General features: G+C 42.9%; 1 protein-coding gene across 1 annotated transcript in view; it reads right to left on the reverse strand.

The window, feature by feature from the left end:
• The window catches only part of P2RX5 (purinergic receptor P2X 5), a 180,433-nt gene extending 161,568 nt beyond the window's left edge, over window positions 1-18,865 (reverse strand). Inside the window, exon 1 of the mRNA XM_073565318.1 lies at window positions 18,682-18,865. Coding sequence (XP_073421419.1) covers window positions 18,682-18,818 — 137 coding nt within the window. The 5' untranslated portion in view covers window positions 18,819-18,865. The remainder of the gene's footprint in view (window positions 1-18,681) is intronic.
• Window positions 18,866-20,710: the final 1,845 nt, after the last annotated feature.

Genomic DNA, 20,710 nt, shown 5'->3' on the forward strand with positions numbered 1-20,710 from the left:
TGCTGAAGAATAGCTGCCAGAGACTGCACCAGGAGGGGTTGCAGAGACTGCGCCAGGAGGGGGTGAGTATATGCGATATTCACCTGTCCTTGGTCCATTGCTGCGCGCCGCTCTGTCCTCTGCGTCCTCTGGTTGTGATATTCAGGTCAGAGGGCGCGGTGATGTACCGTGTTTCCCCGAAAGTAAGACCCTGTCTTACATTAATTTTACCCCAAAAAGTCCCACCCTGTCTTACTTTCGGGGGAGGTCTTACATTAGCCGAAAAAAAATGACAATTTCTTTTTAACCAATAAATTAACATTTATTAACATGCTGTTATACCCCATAACAGTGCCGTATCCCACTGCACACAGCCCCACACCCCATAACAGTGCCGTATCCCACTGCACACAGCCCCACACCCCATAACAGTGCCGTATCCCACTGCACACAGCCCCACACCCCATAACAGTGCCGTATCCCACTGCACACAGCCCCACACCCCATAACAGTGCCGTATCCCACTGCACACAGCCCCATACCCTATACAGTACATGTTTCCCTACTTGGTTTTTAAATGCTGGACGTTTTCCTCTGCGGTGCGGCTGTGGGTGCGGAAGGCCTGTGCTGCAGGGAACGCTGTGCCAATCAGCAGGGAAACAGCGGTGACGTGGGGCTGGGGCGGCCAATTACAGCCCAAGCTGCTGGACCAATCAGTGCTCGAGCCGGGGGCCGGCGGTGACGTGGGGAACAGGGGCGGCCAATGAGCTGTTGAGCTGGGCGGATTGCGGGGTTAACACGGCGAGTTAACCCCATGAGCGCTGGACCCGCCCAGCTGCACCTGAGGACCCAATGGGGGACAGCGGCGGCCCAAAGGTAAGGGCCTTACATTTCACAGCGGCCCCCAACCCTGCCTTACATTCGGGGGAGGCCTTACATTGAAGGACCCCTCCGTAACCCCCACCCTGTCTTACTTTCGGGGGGGTCCTACTTTCGGGGAAACAGGGTAGTTAGTGCGCACCGCGCCCTCTGCGATGGACCGTGGACAGGTGAATATCTCAGGTGCCGGGGCCCTGAGCCAGCAGTGACACCGGCAACTGTCCCCCATAGAGCGCCCATGTCCCCACCTGCTCAGGACAAAGGCACCTGGCCCCTAGCAACAAGAGGTGAGTATGTCATTTTTATTTACTTGCAGCAGCAGTGGCAGCATGTGGGGCATATTCCATGGAGCATCTTATGGGGCATCTTATGGGGCACCTTATGGGGCATATTCTATGGAGCATCTTATGGGGCATAATCTATGGAGCATTTTATGGGGCCGCATATGGGGCATAGTCTACGGAGGATCTTATGGGGGCATAATCTATGGAGCATCTTATGGGGCATAATCTATGGAGCATTTTTTGTGGCAGCATATGGGGCATAATCTATGGAGCATCTTATGGGGCCATAACCTTTATGGAGCAGCATATGGGGCATATTATTCTATGGATCATCTTATGGGGCCATTATTAACCTTTGTGCAGCATTATATGGGGTGTATTTTGTATGGAGCATCTTATGGGGTCATCATGAACTGTATGAAGCATTATATGGGACTCCTGATTCAATATGGATATTCAAAAACATTTAACCTACTGATGTCTCAATTAATTTTACTTTTATTGGTATCTATTTTTATTTTTGAAATTTACCAGTAGCTGCTGCATTTTCCACCCTAGGTTTATACGCGAGTTAATAAGTTTTCCCAGTTTTTGTGGTAAAATTAGGGGGGTTGGCTTATACTCGGGTCAGCTTATACACGAGTATATACTGTGTGTGTGTGTATATATATATATACATATATATATACACACATATATATACACAGCAGTATCACCTATATATAATGTATATACACATCAGTAGCAGTATCACCTATATAATGTAAATAGACTGCTGTACATACCTTACATTATATAGGTGATACAGCAGCAGTATCACTTATATATTGTATATACAGCAGTCTATATACATTATATAGGTGCAACTGCTGTATATACATCAAAAAAGTTTTCATTTTGGAACTCACCCAAGTCCCTGAGATGGCGGGGGGAAGATGAAGAGCTGAGGCGGGTCCTGTCCAGCGTTGGCAGTGAGAGAAGATGATCCTGCTGAACTTGGGAGTGTACTTTGATGCTGGTACAGGATGGCCAGCGTCAGACACAGATGGAGGTGCCCTCTGCAAACCGTGACTGTGGAACTTGGCCCTGTGTGCACGCGCGGTCTCCTGCTTGCCTGGGCTACCAGGGCACGCAAGCACGAGGGCCGCGGCCGCAGTTGTGCTCATGCACTGATGCAGGTCTCCACCACAAAGTGGGCCGCAGGCCCTTTAAAAATTCTGTGTGAAGGCCCGCGTTTGTGCGCTAGCACCGCTGTGGCAGCGGCCCTTGTCATGCAACTAGACAGCGCGCTCACATAGGTCCTTCACACAAAAGATTTAAATGGCCGGCGGCCCACTTTGTATATTTATTTTTATCTTTGTTTCTTTTATGTATTTCTTATTTTTTCTAATTTTTCATTGTAATTTTATAACCAAGGTCTCATTTTGCCCCTCTCATAGATTAATCCATTTGATACGTTTAGCTCCTTTTAGAGATACATCCCACGTTATAGGAGAGAGTCCGGACGCCATTTCAACTTGCACTGCGTTCCACTATGCGGGTCACCGGCATTTCTTACCATGACGCACTTCCGGTCTGTGTATTCCACCTGGCGTTCCATGGGGCTGCGTTCATTACAATCGGACGCACTTCCAGGACGCTGGCACACGTGCACCTGGGCGCGCAGTTTATAATGGACACAGTACCCGACCACCGGCACCCTGCCTTCAGTGCCCTCACCATTCACAGCGGTCCATCCGTTATTCATACAGGCGCCATTGTCACGGATCTTTCACTTCTGTTCGTCTATGGTAAGCATATCAGGTTTTCACACGGGCACATTTAGCTGGGCTCCCTTTGCTTATTGGTTGCTAACTACAGTATATCATTGCCTCTTGTCAGCAAAATTGCAGGCGGCTTCATTCAATTACACAAAAGAACACACAGACATCACTTGAGGTTTATAAGGGTAAGAGACATTCTGAAAAGAAAATATATATATATATATATATGTATAAATATCCTAAAAGAATTTTTTTGTTTTTTACTCCTTTTTTTGCCACCTCTTCCCCCTTTTTTTTATTCATTTTTTTAAAACATCTCTTCCCCCCCTCTTTTTTGAGCTATACAACACTATGTATCTTCATGGTTCCAATATATGCTGATATATAATTAGCGTTTTTTAATACCCCGCTGATAGTATTTCTCTAATTGATATAGTATCGGCTTTCTTTACAATGTCTGAATGTCAATTATGCAGATTGATCATATTTCCTGAGTTTGTACGATGCACAATAGGCATATTTAACTATTCCTGTTTTGTTGTCATATCATATGCCTCTTGACATGATATATTTTTTCTTGGTACAGAAAGTATGAATATTTCTTGTGTGAATTTTTGAATTTTTTTTTCTATAGTACAGGAACGCCTCTTGATTTGGGTCTGGCACCCATTAATCTCTATCTCTTTATACTATAGCTTTCGATGCATTGTAATTTTTTATATATGCATATGTTAATGTGTAAATCAGTTCACACCTATTGACTATTTGTTTTGCATTTTTTTCCGTTTTTTTCTGTTTGTTTATTTAGTCTGAAGAAGGTCCTAATTGAGACCGAAACATTACACATTGTTATAAACCTGTCTTGTTTATTCACAAGATAAGAATCCAGTGTGTTTTTCTCTTGAAAGAGAGTGCCGGAATTTTTTTCTTCTTTTTCACTTTGTGGTGGAGATCTGTCGGCCCAACGGGCATCTGCCTGTCTCGGCAGGTGCTCAATCCAGGCCTGGTGGACAGGTGTCAAGTCCTGCTGGAGAATGAAATTTCCATCTCCAAAAAGCTTGTCAACAAAGGGAAGCATGAAGTGCTCTAAAATTTCCTGGTAGACGGCTGCGCTAATTTTGGTCTTGATAAAACACAGTGGACCTACACCAGCAGATGACATGGATCCCCAAACCATCACTGATTGTGGAAACTTCACACTAGACCTCCAGCAGCTTGGATTGTGGCCTCTCCACTCTTTCTTCAGACTCTGGGACCTTGATTTCTAAATGAAATGCAAAATTTACTTTCATCTGAAAACAACACATTGAACCACTGAGCAACAGTCCAGATCTTTTTCTCCTTGGCCCTGGTAAGACACTCCTGGTGTTGTCTGTTGGTCATGAGTGCCTTTACACAGTGATGAGATGGAAATTTCATTCTCCAGCAGGACTTGGCACCTGTCCACACTGCCAAAAGTAACAATAACTGGTTTAACCCCTTTCTGACATGAGATGTACTATACCGTCCATGTGCCTTGGGCCCATATGACCAAGGATGGTACAGTGCATCTCAGCGATTGGCTTCGCATACAGGTGGTGTGCAGCCAACCGCAGCCGGGTGTCAGCTGATTCTCACAGATGACACCCAGCATTAAGTGCCAGGAGCGGTCACGGACCGCTCCTAGCACTTTAACCCCAGGAATACTGCGATCAAACATGATCGCAGCATTCCGGGAGCAGGCAAAGGGATGACAGCCCCTCTGCCTTTGGATCGGAGACCCCGCGGCGTGACGCAGGGTCCCGATCGCTGCCATGGTAACCCGATGTCGTCATGAGCTGAGCATGTCAGGAAGTCTCTCAGGTCAGTGTGCACTGAGTGCAGCGCTGACAGCTTCTGTAGCATGCAAACGCTGCTTCATCTGCATGCTATAGAAGCAATCAGCCTGCAAAAAATGAGTGTCCCATAGTGGGACAAAGTGTAAAAGTTAGAATGAAGTAAAAAAAGAAAAGGTTAAATAATTGTAAAAATATTAAGAAAAAAAAAGAAAATCAATATTTATTCTTTCACTAATATCATCATACCGCCGAACAAAAAGTGGAATAACACGCGATCACAAAGACGGATATAAATAAGCATGGTACCGCTGAAAACGCCATCTTATCCCGCAAAAAAAAGAGCTGGCATACAGCGTCATCAGCAAAAAAATAAAAGTTATAGCTGTCAGAATAAAGTGATGCAAAAACAATTATTTTTTCTGTGAAATAGTTTTTATTATATAGAAGCGTCAAAACATAAAAAAATGATATAAATAAGGTATCGCTGTCATCGTTCTGACCCGAAGAATAAAATTACCTTATCAATTTTACCATACACAGAATGCTGTAAACGCCCCCCCCCGCCAAAAAAGAAATTCATGAATTGCTGGTAAAATTTTGCTCATTCTGTCTCCCAAAAATCGGAATAGAACGTGAACAAGAAATGTCATGTGGCCAAAAATGGTACCAATAAAAACGTCAATTCGTCCCGCAAAAAGCAAGACCTTACATGACTCTGTGGGCCCAAATATGGAAAAATTATATCTCCCAAAATGTGGTGATGCAAAAACTATTTTTTGCAATAAAAAGCGTCTTTTACAGTAGCGTGTGACAGAAGCCAAACATAAAAACCTGCTATAACTCCTTTTTCACACGTTCTGATATTTTCAGTATCAGAGATGTCAGTGTCCATGTGTGTAATGTTTGCAGCACAAGTGTAGCACATGTGTGCCTTCATCAGTACCACACAGACGGGTGCCAGGGAAGAAGCTTTACAGTAAGCGCTGTTCCCCGGCGCCGGGTGCTGAACACGACTCTCATCATTCTCTTCTGCTCTGCCAGTGATCGGCGCAAGAAGGGAAGAATGATGAAAGTTATGTTTATCCTCTTAACGACCGCCAATATGCCTTTTAACGGCGGCAGTTAAGGGTACTTAAACCACAGTGCCGCTTTTTAATGGCACTGAGGTTTAAGGTTATAGCGCCCCCCAGCGTCAGAATTTCTCCGGGTTCTCGGCTGCCAGGGGTAGCCAAGACCCCATAGAACATGATTCAGGTCGGTTTTCACTGACCCCGGTGTTTCGATCGCCATTATTAACGGTATAACGGCGACCGCAAAAAAATTTAGATTTTCCATTTAATTTCTCTCTCCTCTGATGTGATTGCACATCAGAGGAGAGAGAAATAGGGTCCCCCCGATCACCCCCCCAAGTACCTCCGTTGTCCCTGCAGGCCCCTCTGAAGTCCCCCGGGCCACCGGCTTCTTCTGCTGGGGGAAAATGGAGGGAGCATGCTCAGTGCGCCTGCCGAGATCTGCCGGCCGGCACCCGGCAACAATAGATTTTTTCCTATTGGTTCATTTTGATCACTGTGATAGAGCCTATCACAGTGATCGAAATAAAAAAAAATAGTAAATCAAATTTCCCCTTTATCATCCCCTTAGTTAGGGAAAAGTAATAATATTTAAAAAAAATTATTTATCTCCATTTTCCCGTTAGAGTTGGGTTAAAGTGAGTTGGGCTAAACTTAGGGTTGGGGCTAAAGAGGGTTAGAGTTGGGGTCAGGGTTTGGATTTCGGTTACAGTTGGGATTAGGGTTAGGGATTAGGGTTAGGGTTGGGATTAGGGTTAGGGGTGTGTTAGGGTTAGATTTGTGGTTAGGGTTGGGTTTAGGGTTAGGGGTGTGTTGAGGTTAGGGTTAGAGTTAGAATTGGGGGGTTTCCACTTTTTAGGTACATCAGGGGCTTGCCAAACGTGACATGGCGTCTGATCTCAATTCCAGTCAATTCTGCGTTGAAAAAGTCTCTTCCGAGCTTTGCCATGCTCCCAAACAGTGGTTTACTCCCACATATGAGGTATCAACATACTCAGGACAAATTGCGCAACAACTTTTGTGCTCCAATTTCTCCTGTTACCATTGGGAAAATAAAAATTGGGGGTAAAAAGATCATTTTTGTGAAAAAAATATGTTTTTTTTATTTTTACGGCTCTACGTTATAAACTTCTGTGAAGCACTTGGGGGTTCACAGTGCCCACCACACATCTAGATAAGTTCCTTAGGGGGTCTACTTTCCAAAATGGTGTCACTTGTGGTGGTTTCCACTGCTTAGGCACATCAGGGGCTCTCCAAACGCCACATGGCGTCCGATCTTAATTCCAGCCAATTTTGCGCTGGAAAAATAAAACGTCGCTCCTTCCCTTCCGAGCTCTGCTATGCGCCCAAACAATGGTTTACCTGCAAACATGGAGCATCAGCGTACTCAGGACAAATTGTACAACAAATGTTGGGGTCCAATTTCTCCTGTTACCTTTGGTAAAATAAAAAAAGTACATTTTTTGTGAAAAAAAGGTAAATGTTCATTTTTTTTCAACATTCTAAAAATTCCTGTGAAGCACCTGAAGGGTTAATAAACTTCTTGAATCTGGTTTTGAGCACCTTAAGGGGTGCAGTTTTTAGAATGGTGTCACTTTTGGGTATTTTCTATCATATAGACCCCTCAAAGTGACTTCAAATGTGATGTGGTCCCAAAAAAAAATGGTGTTGTATAAATGATAAATCTCTGTTTAGCTTTTAACCCTTATAACTTCCTAACAAAAAAAAATTTGGTTCCAAAATTGTGCTGATGTAAAGTAAACAAGTGGGAAATGTTATTTATTATGTATTTTATGTGACATATCTGTGATTTAAGGGCATGAAAATTCAAAGTTGGAAAATTGAGAAATTTTCAAAATTTTCACCAAATTTCCGTTTTTTTCACAAATAAATGCAAGTCATATCAAATACATTTTACCACTATCATAAATACAATATGTGACGAGAAAACAATGTCAGAATCACTGGGATCCATGGAAGCGTTCCAGAGTTATTACCTCATAAAGGGACAGTGGTCAGAATTGTAAAAATTGGCCTGGTCATTAACATGCAAACCACCCTTGGGGGTAAAGGGGTTAAAAACAGTATCACTGTGCTTGATTGGCCAGAAAACTCGCCTGACCTTAGCCCCATAGCCAATCTTTGGGGTATTGTCAAGAGTAAGATGAGAGACACCAGACCCAACCAGATGAGCTGAAGGTTGCTACCAAAGCAACCTGGGCTTCCATATCCCCTCAGCAGTGCCACAGGCTGATCGCCTCCATGCCACGCCGCATTGATGCAGTAATTGATGCCAAAGGATTCCCCACCAAGTATTGAGTGCATTTACTGAGCATACATTTTAGTAGGCCAACATTTCGGATTTTAAAATCATTTTTCAAGCTGGTGTTATAAAGTATTCTAATTTACTGAGATAATGACTTTTGGGTTTTCATTGGCTGTAAGCCATAATCATCAACATTAACAGAAATAAACACTTGAAATAGATCACTCTGTGTGTAATGACTCTATATAATATATGAGTTTCACTTTTTGCATTGAAGAACTGAAATATATTAACTTTTTGATGATATTCTAATTTTGTGAGGACCACCTGTATATTCGCTGCCATTGAGCAGAGATATTGAAAATGTTGCGATTTTGATGGACAAAGTAAATTAGGTTTGTTGATATAAAAGTGAAAAATCTATTAAATAAAGCAATAACTCTTTATCTGCAAAATGTGAGCATGTTAGTGATAACCACATCTCGGATGAATTATTGGAACTGTAGTTGACTTTCAAGTTGGCAGTTCTTAAGGACTTCCCAAACCACTAGTTAAAGAGTATCATAAATCAAAAAGCCACTTATAGTGAGTCATGATAATTAATCTGTTACAGGACCCCAGCTAATCCCATAAACGACTTAACCAAACTGTAAAGTCAACGCTTTAGTGAATTAATCATTACCGTCCTTGATTTCACTATTGCCTCTGCGGAAGTATTGCAAGCGATATCTGTCTTCAGCAATCTTATCTGTAGTATTATTATACCCTTGTTCTGTCCTTTAACCACCCTGATCTATCTTTGGCATAATGAAATAATATACCGGACACCGCCAGTAACTGTATCAAAAAGTTACATGGAAGGGAATGTAACTGCACGCAGTGTATTGGCATAAAACAGGTGAACTGCATAAGACAGGACAATGGCACTAAAATCTGTCATTGGTAATATTTGTACCAAATGGTAACATTTCCTTTTAAAGGGAATCTGTCAGTAAGTCAACACCCTCAACCCTCCAAACCTCACATATGAGCGTTCATGTATTTGAAAGTTAAATATAACTTCTATCTGTTGCTGCAATCCTGAGAAATTAACATTTTAATTAATATGCAAATGAGTCATTAAGTTGTCTGGACGTTACAAAGCACTTCCTGAGTCTCTGCTTCCCTAGGCTGTTTCCTAACCAATAGAAGCCTCTTTAGGATAATTGACAACTCACTGTCTGTGTAACATCAGGTTCCAGCAAAGGAAATCAGACAGTGAGATATCAATCAAGCTATAGAGTCCTGGGCTAGGCAGGGGCTTGGGAAGTGCTCTGTCAAGCCCAGAACACTTAACGCCTCATTTGCATTTGTGTGAAAGTGATGAATCCTCAGAAAGGCAGCAACAGATAAAAGATATAAAGGTTCTGATGTATTTACATTTCAAAGCACTGAATGCCAGTATATGCAGCTTGAGAAGGGTTCATCATACTGACAGGTTTCATTAAAAAAAAAATCACCATGATTACATACCTAGCATATAGTACCTGGCTGAAATAGAGATTGTGCCTGTGTATATTATATTTAATTTAGTTAGTGACAACAGCTATTTTTATAGAAGCCGTATTGATTGTTCAACATAATGTTGTGCTTGACAGTCTTAATGAACGGCTATCTGGAGTACAAGGCACCTAATTCATTAAGAGGCGCACACCATTTAATGAAACAGGCAAATCTCTTAACTGATGTGCATGTGTAAGGAAGAGTACCAGAGTAGGGGTACCTTTTACACGCCAGTTCCGGAACTGCCGGGGCTGTCACCAGTGTTGCAGGGGGGAAGATCTTGAGTGCTGGACGAATCGGGTCATGTGACTGGGGAAGACAAGGCGGGACTATATAGCGCACAGCTCGCACGGGAAAGCTGAGTGGCAGGAAGGGTGCTGTGACTGCTGAGAAAGCAGAGCTTCTTGTTTGCGCAGACCGTCCCTACAGACCCCCTGCAGAGAGGTTGATCACTGATAGGCATCCAATTGACAGGTTCCCGTCTCTCTCACGCCACAGACTGTGCTGTTGGTAGAACGCCGCAAGGAACTCCCGGCTAGGCCAATACCTATTGTACAAGGACTTGCGCACACACCGCTGAGCGAGAGCTCGGTCCGGTGGTCCATCACGTTGGACCTCAGTGCCAGACACTGTTAGGTACGGGAAATCTAACCTCTTCCCAGAGACTTCGTCGAGACGTCACGTGCCACTGTTGTCGGTGCCACCATTGTACTCCCAGCTGCCACAGACTTCATCTGAACCTCACGTGCCGCTGTTGCCAGTGCCACTGTAGGAACCCTGCTACGCTGCACACCAGAACACTACAGTTTGATAAGTTTTCCCTTTTCTTTCTGAACTATCATTCATCCCTTTTCTATCCCGTTCCAAACTCCCTTTTCCGTCATTTGTCCTATCACACCCCTCCATGCCCTGTTACTCGCTGCGTGGAGTGTATTTGGAGTTAATAAAATCCTGTTAACTCTTGATCTGTCTCATATCTGTGGCGACATCCCATGTTCCTGCGATTTCTACACATGTTCGCCAGAATTGTGTTCCAATCGGGGCCTGGACTACATTTCTGCAATAAAGTGACATCATTTTTATTAAATTGACAGGCATGCCCCATCTTGCCCCTGAGCCAGCCATGCTTTGTCCATAATGGTGTAGCTGGCCGGGACTGGCGTGTAAATTCCAAAAATCTCAATATTTGTGCTCATCATCAAAGCTGCACAAAAATATTATGACTTATTAAGGTGATTTCCGCCAGAATACTGGTGTAAACATTTTAATGAATCAGCTCCCAAGCATATTTAGTCTCTGCCACACAGTCTGACTGACAGCTGCAGGTTGTACTGAAGAGGAAATGGGCCACAGATAACGATATTGTGACTAGGGTTCAGTTAGAACACCAGAACTAGCCTATCAGAAGTAGCACCCATATTTGGCTCAAATATCCCCTCCATCCATGTTAAACTGCACTACAATTTTTACTACTCAAATGCAAATAAAAAGAGAATAAAAAACACAAAGAAAAATTTTGCAAATAGGAGATAAGATTTAACATATTACAAAATGCTGAAAATGTACTAATCTGTCTTTAAAAATAGGAACATTTCCAATAATCGCAGCCAGTGGTGATTATGGGGAGTGCATTATATAATATGGAAGACCATGGGGAGCGCATTATACTATATGGAGGATTATGGGGGGTGCATTATATTGTATGGAGGACCATGGGGGTGCATTATATAATATGGAAGACGATGGGGGTGCATTATATTGTATGGAGGACGATGGGGGGTGCATTATATTGTATGGGGGACCATGGGGAGCGCATTATATTGTATGGAGGACCATGAAGGGTGCATTATATTGTATTGGGGAAAAATGGGGAGCACATTATACTATATGGAGGATTATGGGGGGGTGCATTATATTGTATGGAAGACCATGGGGGTGCATTATATTGTATGTAGGACGATGAGGGATGCATTATATTGTATCGAGGTCCATGGGGAGTGCATTATATTGTATTGATGACCATGGGGAGTGCATTATATTGTAAGGAGGACCATGGGGGGTGCATTATATTGTATGGGGGACCATGAGGGTGCATTATATTGTATGGAGGACCATGGGGAGCGCATTTATACTATATGGAGGATTATGGGGGGTGCATTATATTGTATGGAGGACCACGGGAGGTGCATTATATTGTATGGAGGACCATGGGGGTGCATTATATTACATGGAGGACCATAGGGGGTGCATTACATTGTATGGAGAACCATGGAGAGTGCATTATATTGTATAGAGGACCATAGTGGGTGCGCATTACACTATATGGAGGATTATGGGGGCTGCACATTATACTATATGGAGAACTACAGTTGTGGCCAAAAGTATTGACACCCCTGCAATTCTGTCAGATAATACTCAGTTTATTCCTGAAAATGATTGCTAACACAAATTCTTTGGTATTATTATCTTCATTTAATTTGTCCTAAATGAAAAAACACAAAAAGAATTGTTCTAAAGTCAAATTGGATATAATTCCACACCAAACATAAAAAAGAGGGTGGACAAAAGTATTGTCACTGTTCGAAAAATCATGTGATACTTCTCTAATTTGTGTAATTAACAGCACCAGTAACTTACCTGTGGCACCTAACAGGTGTTGGCAATAACTAAATCACACTTGCAGCCAGTTGACATGGATTAAAGTTGACTCAACCTCTGTCCTGTGTCCTTGTGTGTACCACATTGAGCATGGAGAAAAGAAAGAAGACCAAAGAACTGTCTGAGGACTTGAGAAACCAAAATTCTGAGGAAGCATGAGCAATCTCAAGGCTACAAGTCCATCTCCAAAGACCTGAATGTTCCTGTGTCTACCGTGCGCAGTGTCATCAAGAAGTTTAAAGCCCATGGCACTGTGGCTAACCTCCCTAGATGTGGACGGAAAAGAAAAATTGACAAGAGATTTCAACGCAAGATTGTGCGGATGTTGGATAAAGAGCCTCGACTAACATCCAAACAAGTTCAAGCTGCCCTGCAGTCCGAGGATACAACGGTGTCAACCCGTACTATCCGTCAGCGTCTGAATGAAAAGGGACTGTATGGTAGGAGACCCAGGAAGACCCCACTTCTTACCCTGAGACATAAAAAAGCCAGGCTGGGGTTGGGGTTGCTTTGCTGCCTCTGGCACTGGATTGCTTGACCGTGTGTATGGCATTATGAAGTCTGAAGACTACCAACAAATTTTGCAGCATAATGTAGGGCCCAGTGTGAGAAAGCTGGGTCTCCCGCAGAGGTCATGGGTCTTCCAGCAGGACAATGACCCAAAACACACTTCAAAATGCACTAGAAAATGGTTTGAGAGAAAGCACTGGAGACTTCTAAGGTGGCCAGCAATGAGTCCAGACCTGAATCCCATAGAACGCCTGTGGAGAGATCTAAAAATGGCAGTTTGGAGAAGGCACCCTTCAAATATCAGGGACCTGGAGCAGTTTGCCAAAGAAGAACGGTCTAAAATTCCAGCAGAGCATTGTAAGAAACTCATTGATGGTTACCGAAGCGGTTGGTCGTAGTTATTTTGGCTAAAGGTTGTGCAACCAAGTATTAGGCTGAGGGTGCCAATACTTTTGTCTGGCCCATTTTTGGAGTTTTGTGTGAAATGATCAATGTTTTGCTTTTTGCTTCATTCTCTTTTGTGTTTTTTCATTTAAGACAAATTAAATGAAGATAATAATACCAAAGAATTTGTGTTTGCAATCATTTTCAGGAAGAAACTGAGTATTATCTGACAGAATTGCAGGGGTGTCAATACTTTTGGCCACAACTGTATATGGGGACATTATACTATATGAAAGACTATGTGGGGCCATTATAATATTTGGAGGCCTATGTGGAGGACTATTATACTGTATGCAAGCAATTTTACAGTGTGAAGGTTTGTGTGGGGTTCAGCATACTGTGTGGAGGTCTTTATACTGTTTGGAGGCACATTATACAGTGTGGAGAGGTGTGGGACCATTATTATGTGTGTAGGTCTATTATACTGCATAGAAGGATTAGTGTGGGTCACAGTTGGGGGATCATACTGTGTTGTGTCACCATACTTTGCCTTGGCGTCTGAGGTGGGGTACAGTAGGGTCAATATACTGTGCATGTGGAGGCTAATGTGGAGGACTTCACCATGGGGGTATCATACTGTGTTTGGGGGGCACTGTTGTTTGCATCATACTTTATTAGGACAATGAAAGAGGGATCTAGGACTGCAGCAGGCGGAAAATCACTATGTAAAGGCTAAAAAGTTGTGGGACATGCTCTTCTGTGACCCCGATAATACATATATTTTGTTTGAGCAGGGAGGGGGGTTCGGCAATTAGAACTTCTGCTTTCTATATACTTTTCTGATCGCAGCCTAAGGTTTTTCTGCAATTTTCTTTCTACAAACCTCACCCAACAGGTAAGATCATTACCTCCAGAAGTTAATTTACCTTCTCCCAATTCTGATTCATGTTTCATATACAAAGCCAGGGTGGGGATGATTGTAACCTTGTCACTTATAACAAGACCCGTCAGTTCTCCTGACATGTCTATTTAGTAAAAACAGAATAAAACAATTCTGAAGCATCATTCCTATGACAATCATTAGGTATTTCTTATGCTATTCCTCTTGGAAATGTATGAATAATTTAACAACTTGCCATTGACGATCGCCTTATCAGAAAGTGATTGGATGGTGTCTAATTGTGTAGGGGTACATCCCACTGACAAGAGGAATGCTAATACCCATTTTTCAATACATTGGTACAATATGCGGAGGAATAACAGAGGGACACACAATGCCCCAAAATAATTTTCTCATATGTAAAGCAAGTATTTATTAGAACAGACATGTTGGCAAAGCGGACTCATCCTTTTAAAGGGACAGATTAATCATAAAGTGACCTACACTTAAAATCACTTATATTTGGTAAATGTTAATTTTTCTTATATCACTATATATGAAAAAAATAGTGATTCTTACAGTTTTCACACTGGCTGCTATTCTAGCTTCAAACCTTCTGTTCTTTCAGTAAATGCACATGAACATTAGCAGAAATAGACTCGCACCCTGCTAATCGTATTGAAGCATCTAATGAGCATGTGCATGATTATTGTGCAGGGAGGGTGAGAAGGTCAGCTGTGACATGATTGTGAATGGTAGATCCTGTGTTTTCAGCCATCTATGGTGGTATTTGTTGTTGTAATCCTGCCTCTGAGGATAATGAAACTACTGAAAAGTCTTCTTTAAAGGACAGTAAGTATAAGTCAAAAATAACTTCATTAGTTAGTATGAAAATTGCAAGATTTCTAAAAAAAAATTTTAAATAGCGTGAAATTAAAAAAAAAACATTTTCAAAAAAAAGATTTTTTTAAAAAAAATACATTTAGCACAAAAACCTGATAGGTCGTTTTCTGATATTACATTCTCCTAAGGACTCGTGCTGACACCCATATATACCTGGGACAAGTGCTATCCGTCATTTTGACTGCTAGCCCTCGTCCCCATGTTACTCTATGAGGCTGTGCACATGTCCAACTTTTTCTTCCGACCAAGTCGGTCCAAGTACTCACAGGTCATAGGGTATGAACCATCAGTTATATGCCAGAAAAACATACCCTTCTATTAAAATATAAAACTTTATTGGTATACAATAAAATGAGGTATATCCCAATTAAGGTTCTATTAGGAATCTGCTTCTTGCCTAACAGCGGAGATTGGCACAATAATCACGTTATGGCTCACCCTCAAGACAATCCCTAAAATATCCCTTAGCATTCAATAGTTCATGAATAAATAAAGAGGGTCATATAGTATTTACAGTGGGCTGCAACAATGCAGTCACTTAGTTTAGATTCCTGCTCTGCCGCCACGTTTCCCCCTTTTATGGGTATAAAAGTTCCTCAGGGAACGAATTTCAAATGCTGGCACAGTCGCCCATCATACTGGCCCAAGGGTAGTGACGGCATTAGGTCCCTCTTAAATATATGTATGTATATATATATATATATATATATATATATATATTTTAAAAGGCTTGAGAAAAGCTCACATTTCTAGCCAAAATGTTGCCTTTATGGGCTATTAAATAGCACTTTTTTCACTTCTTCAGTTGGTGTGCTGCCTTCTCTTTTTTCCTGTGACTATATTTGCACTTTATCGGGATCTAGTTGATCCTACTAGAGTGATTTATATACATTTATTCACACTTTTTTTATTAGATGGGTTCTCCACTACTAGGACAAACCCTTCTTGATCTATATGTTCAGCCCCGATAAAATAAAAAAGCCTATACTCACCTCTTGTGCTGGCGCTGTTCTAGTGGTGTCGGCACTCACGGTCCCGGGGTTCTCATGCGGTTGTATGACACGTGATGCCCGGTACCCAATCAGTGCTGGCGTCACTGTCACCACCTTAGGACGTTTTGAACATGAAGAGGACGTCAGAGGTCAGGTGCATCCTGGGCTTCCTCTTCATGTTCAAAAGACCAAAGGCAGGGACGTTGACACCACTGCTCATTGGGTGCCGGGCTCACGTGTCATAAAAATCGCATGAGAGCTCCGGGACCGCAAGTGCCGACACCGCTGGAATAGCACCGCAGATGAGTATAGGCTTTTTTATTTTATCAGGGCCAAACATTTAAATCAAGAAGAGGTTGTTCTAGTAGTGGATAACCCCTTTAAGTGTATTATAATGTATACCAATAAAGATTTATATTGGTCAGAGGAAAAATCGCAGCACGCACAATTTGCCTCCAAGAATCGAATGGCACTCACTCATTCAACTCCATGGGTCCGTGGAAAAAATCAGATATCGATTATCACAGACTGACATTATAGAAAAGGTGGAGAAACTTTTTTTTTTCACTCCATCTCCGAGAAAAATGGATCACGCTCTGATTATACTCTGATCAGAATGATCAGTATAATAAGATCGATATTCTCGGTGGTGGAGAAAACAGTTGTCTGCACTCTTGCCTTTATACTAATTCGAGACAAACTTTGCCATAAAAATGAACGTGCAGGAAATGTGTTAATGAGTATGCGGCGCCCCTGAGGCTCAGTCGCCACAGAGGTACTGCACCTCCTCCTGAGGTGTGGTATCCCACCATCCAGGTAAGGTGGAGACTCCTGACCACACTCCAACACCTGCATCCCACACAACACAGTAGTGTATCAAAGCACCTTCAGCGGCTCCCTGCTTGGAGTATAGCAAAGCACCCATTGGTGGCTCCCTGCTTGGAACAAGAAACGTGCTGCGAGGTGGGTGGAGTTAGATTACATTACAAGGCACGGGAAGACTTTAGGACAAGAGGTCAGTTGGTTAGAGAGTTGGAGAGAAGAAGATCCCTGGAGAGAGGGATAGATGGATGGAAGTGCTGCAGCAGATCCCAGTGACCTGGGTCTGCTGGCACAGGAAAGGAAGAGAGAGAGCAACATAGACTGAAAGCCTGAGTCTCCATAGAAAGAGAGATTAGTTTGGAACGTGAGGAGTAAAAGGGAACAGAGGACGTGGGTTAGAAGAGAACCCTTCCTAGAAGTTCCAAGCGCAAGGCCGGGGCCCAGTCCCAGAGGTTGTATGGATACTAATGGTCCTGCAGCAGACACTGTAGGAATAGAAGTAGTGACCACTTTTTTCCCACACAAGACTTGGGGGCACAACAGCAACTGGATAGTGAGCCGGGACTTAGTAGCAAGGAGTCCCCGAAGCAGGCTATAGCTGTCTGCCGTACAAGTAGAGTTCATAAGAAGATCGGACAGGAGGAACTCCAGTGTAACTCAGTACTAGGAGTACTTCATTTAAAGGTGCTATAAGAGGAGACGTTCTGAAAGGCACATATGTTGGCGGAGTGTTGGAAAGGAATATTCCATCTGGCCTGGAGGTTGACTGAGTCCCTGACCCGGAGGACACGGCACGGAGGCAGGCACCTGTTTGACAACAGACTGTGAGTAAAGCTTTGGAACTACATGCCCTGGTGTCGTCCACTTATTCCTGCGCCAACCTGCCCAGCACTGCTACATCCCTTGCACCTGACACTACACCATCTACGTGTCACTTCACCTACTCTGCCCTGGGACTACAGCCCTGTTTGTGGAGGGCTATAACATCACTGCTGCACCACACCATCTGTCCCAGAGGATCTGTCTGCAGCGTCAGCATACATCTTCATTGCCGAACACCACAGGTGGCGTCACGAATCACTTATAAACTTTCATCACCATAAGCACACTGAAACAACCCCTTTTACAATGGGAGCCCAGGGCCGCGGGCCGGGCTATAGCTACCGTGACATCTACCACTGAGGACCACCGGGCCCGGTACCGAGTACCCCACAGCCCTGGGTGTGAGGGAGTCTCAAGTACTTAGTATGATGAATATATTATAATATTGGCATTGTACAATCGTTGCAGCCTAGGTTAGTAATTGCTAAAAGTGAGAAGACAACCTTAAATGACTGACTAAATTATTGCTAAATTAAACCACAAGTGCAGTTGATGTCTAATGTATCTCACTCCCTCTGTGCCCCCCGCAATCCATACTGATACTTATGAAGACAAAGGAAAATACATTTAAAAACATAAAGAAAAGAAAATTGGCTAGAAAATAACTTTACACATAAAATTAATCAGTTGCAGATAAAGGTCTGGAAGTATGATGGTGACATTCACTATATTTTAGAGACGGAGACAAGAAGCGAAATTACTTTTGTATTGTATCATATAAATGATTGAGTACATATACATTACAGATGACGAGTAGATTGTCCATTACATTACACATATAGCAAGGGAGAATAAAAAGAATGAGCTTCCAGCAGCAAGGAAAAATCCTTATAAAATGTCCACCAATGGGTCATTTCATTTTTTTGGGGTGGCATTGCGTGACTTTAGTTGGTCTGGCAGTCCCATGTAAAACTACTGAAAATACATTGCGTTATGACAATGCCTTGTGCCAAATGACAAACTCCGCACTGCTCCAGTACAGTCAGCATATACCCAGCACAGGCATGCAGTATATTAATTAGATACAGTAATAAGATAAAGAGTTCTTACCCCACTAAATACGCCAGAATAAGGAGCTGAACAATACGGAATAAGATCCCCACCTTTTTGTTCTTGGCAATGACATATTTTTCAGTCTTATAGTCAAAGAATGACATGAACAAGCCTTTCCATTCGAGGTGCCCCATTCTGTCTGCTCACATTGCAGCAGTGAATGAGGCAGAGAGAGGAAGGGAATGCAGCTCTGAATCCGGCACAAGTGCTGAAACATGAGAAAGAGACAGCTGAACCCTGAGCCTCTGCTGTCTGACTGTGCTCCCAGTAGGGCAGTCATCACAGTAGGTGACAGAGTGAGGGAGATCCCAGGGTCACTGTCAGTACAACCCTCTAACTACTGTAATAAATGATTCACACCATCTTTTACTGATGAGGTTTCGGATCTACACCAATCGCAACTCTCACTTTTTTTGTTAGACGACTTTTGCGCTATGTTTGTTTCCAGGCTCGAACTGGCCCACAGGGTAACAGGGGAATCCACCGGTGGGCCTCTGTGCAGATCTGGGCCCCCAACCCCATTGTATAGTCAACACTTGGCATAATTCACTTCATTCACTCTGTACAGAAAAATGCAGTATATCATAAGGCCTGGTTCACATAGCGTCGCAGAGCGTTGACTGGCTGCGTTAACGCTATAGCATAACGCGATATACATTATGCTATACCGCTAGCGCTGATGCTTCATCATCGCTAGCGGTGACGGAGCCTCAGACGCTGCAGCCCGCATCCGATGCTCCGTCAGTGAATGACGGCACCTCGCGAACGTGTGCCACTTTACGGCAAGCGTCGTGGTGCGCCACATAATGGGGATCTATGGCAGCATTAATGGACTGCGTTACACCGCGTTATACCGCGGTGTAACACAGTTTGTTTAACAGACTGCCATAACGCAATGTGACCCTGGCCTTACTCATTCACCAAAACTACGGTAAATTCTTTTTGTATTTTGAAACAGTCCCTGAGTATTAAAGAATTAATTACTACATTACAGTTTGGAATGTTGTAAATTATGATTGCACAATTGTAGACCATTCTTTATTGTACTGATTACACAGGATGGGCCACAAAAAAGAGGCATGTTTCCTTTACGTGGGTCATGCAGGATAACACTTATTGGCTCCTACTCATCAAAACTGTCTTTGTTGTTCATGGGAACCAAATTAGAAAAAAGAACTGCACTCATTAGTCAAAAAGGAGGAGGTGCACGGATGGGGTTCCAGCCCTTACAATATGTGGAATCTGGCACGCTCGGGGGATGCGCTAATTTTTGTTGCAATCAAGAAATAGTGTATCAATATATAACGTTTCGGTCTAGATGACCTTCATCATATCAACACTAGCAACATATAATTTCATAAATGTCTGAAGATTAGACTCCAGTTGATTAAATTTGGGCAGCACAGTGGCTCAGTGGTTAGCTGGAGTCCTGGGTTCGAATCCCATCAAGGACAACATCTGCAAGGAGTTTGCATGTTCTCCCCATGTTTGCGTGGGTTTCCTCCCACACTCGAAAGACATACTGATAGGGAATTTAGATTGTGAGCCCCATCAGGGATAGTGATGAAAATATGTGCAAACTATAAAGCGCTGCGGAATATGTTAGCGCTATATAAAAATAAAGATTATTATTTATGTAGAGATAGAGGTAAATTTGTGAATGAGGGTAGTGTGATATTTGTTTGCAGGTGAAAAGTGGGCCCCCAAAGTCAACGTTACTGGTGGGCCCTTGGCACCCCAGTCTGATACTGTTTGTGTCTCTCCATTGGGGTCTTCCTTCTGAATGCCATTCATGTTGTATTTTTATAGCTGACGAACCATTGTATGATGAGGCATCGGAATCCAAAAGTCGTCTACTTTCGACTCCATTTGCCAATTTTTTCCATCACGGTTTTTAAAAAGTTCCAAGGCCCCAGAGAATTCTCATAGGGATAAAACATACGGTAGCTTTTGCCATATGCTTTTAAAAATGGAATAAAAGCTATGTTTTGTCCCTATGAGAATTCTCTGGTGCCTCGGATTTTTC

The sequence above is a fragment of the Dendrobates tinctorius genome, unplaced genomic scaffold, assembly GCF_039654945.1.
Source record: "Dendrobates tinctorius isolate UK_male_01 unplaced genomic scaffold, ASM3965494v1 ptg000016l, whole genome shotgun sequence".
In the NCBI taxonomy this organism is placed as follows: Eukaryota; Metazoa; Chordata; class Amphibia; order Anura; family Dendrobatidae; genus Dendrobates; species Dendrobates tinctorius.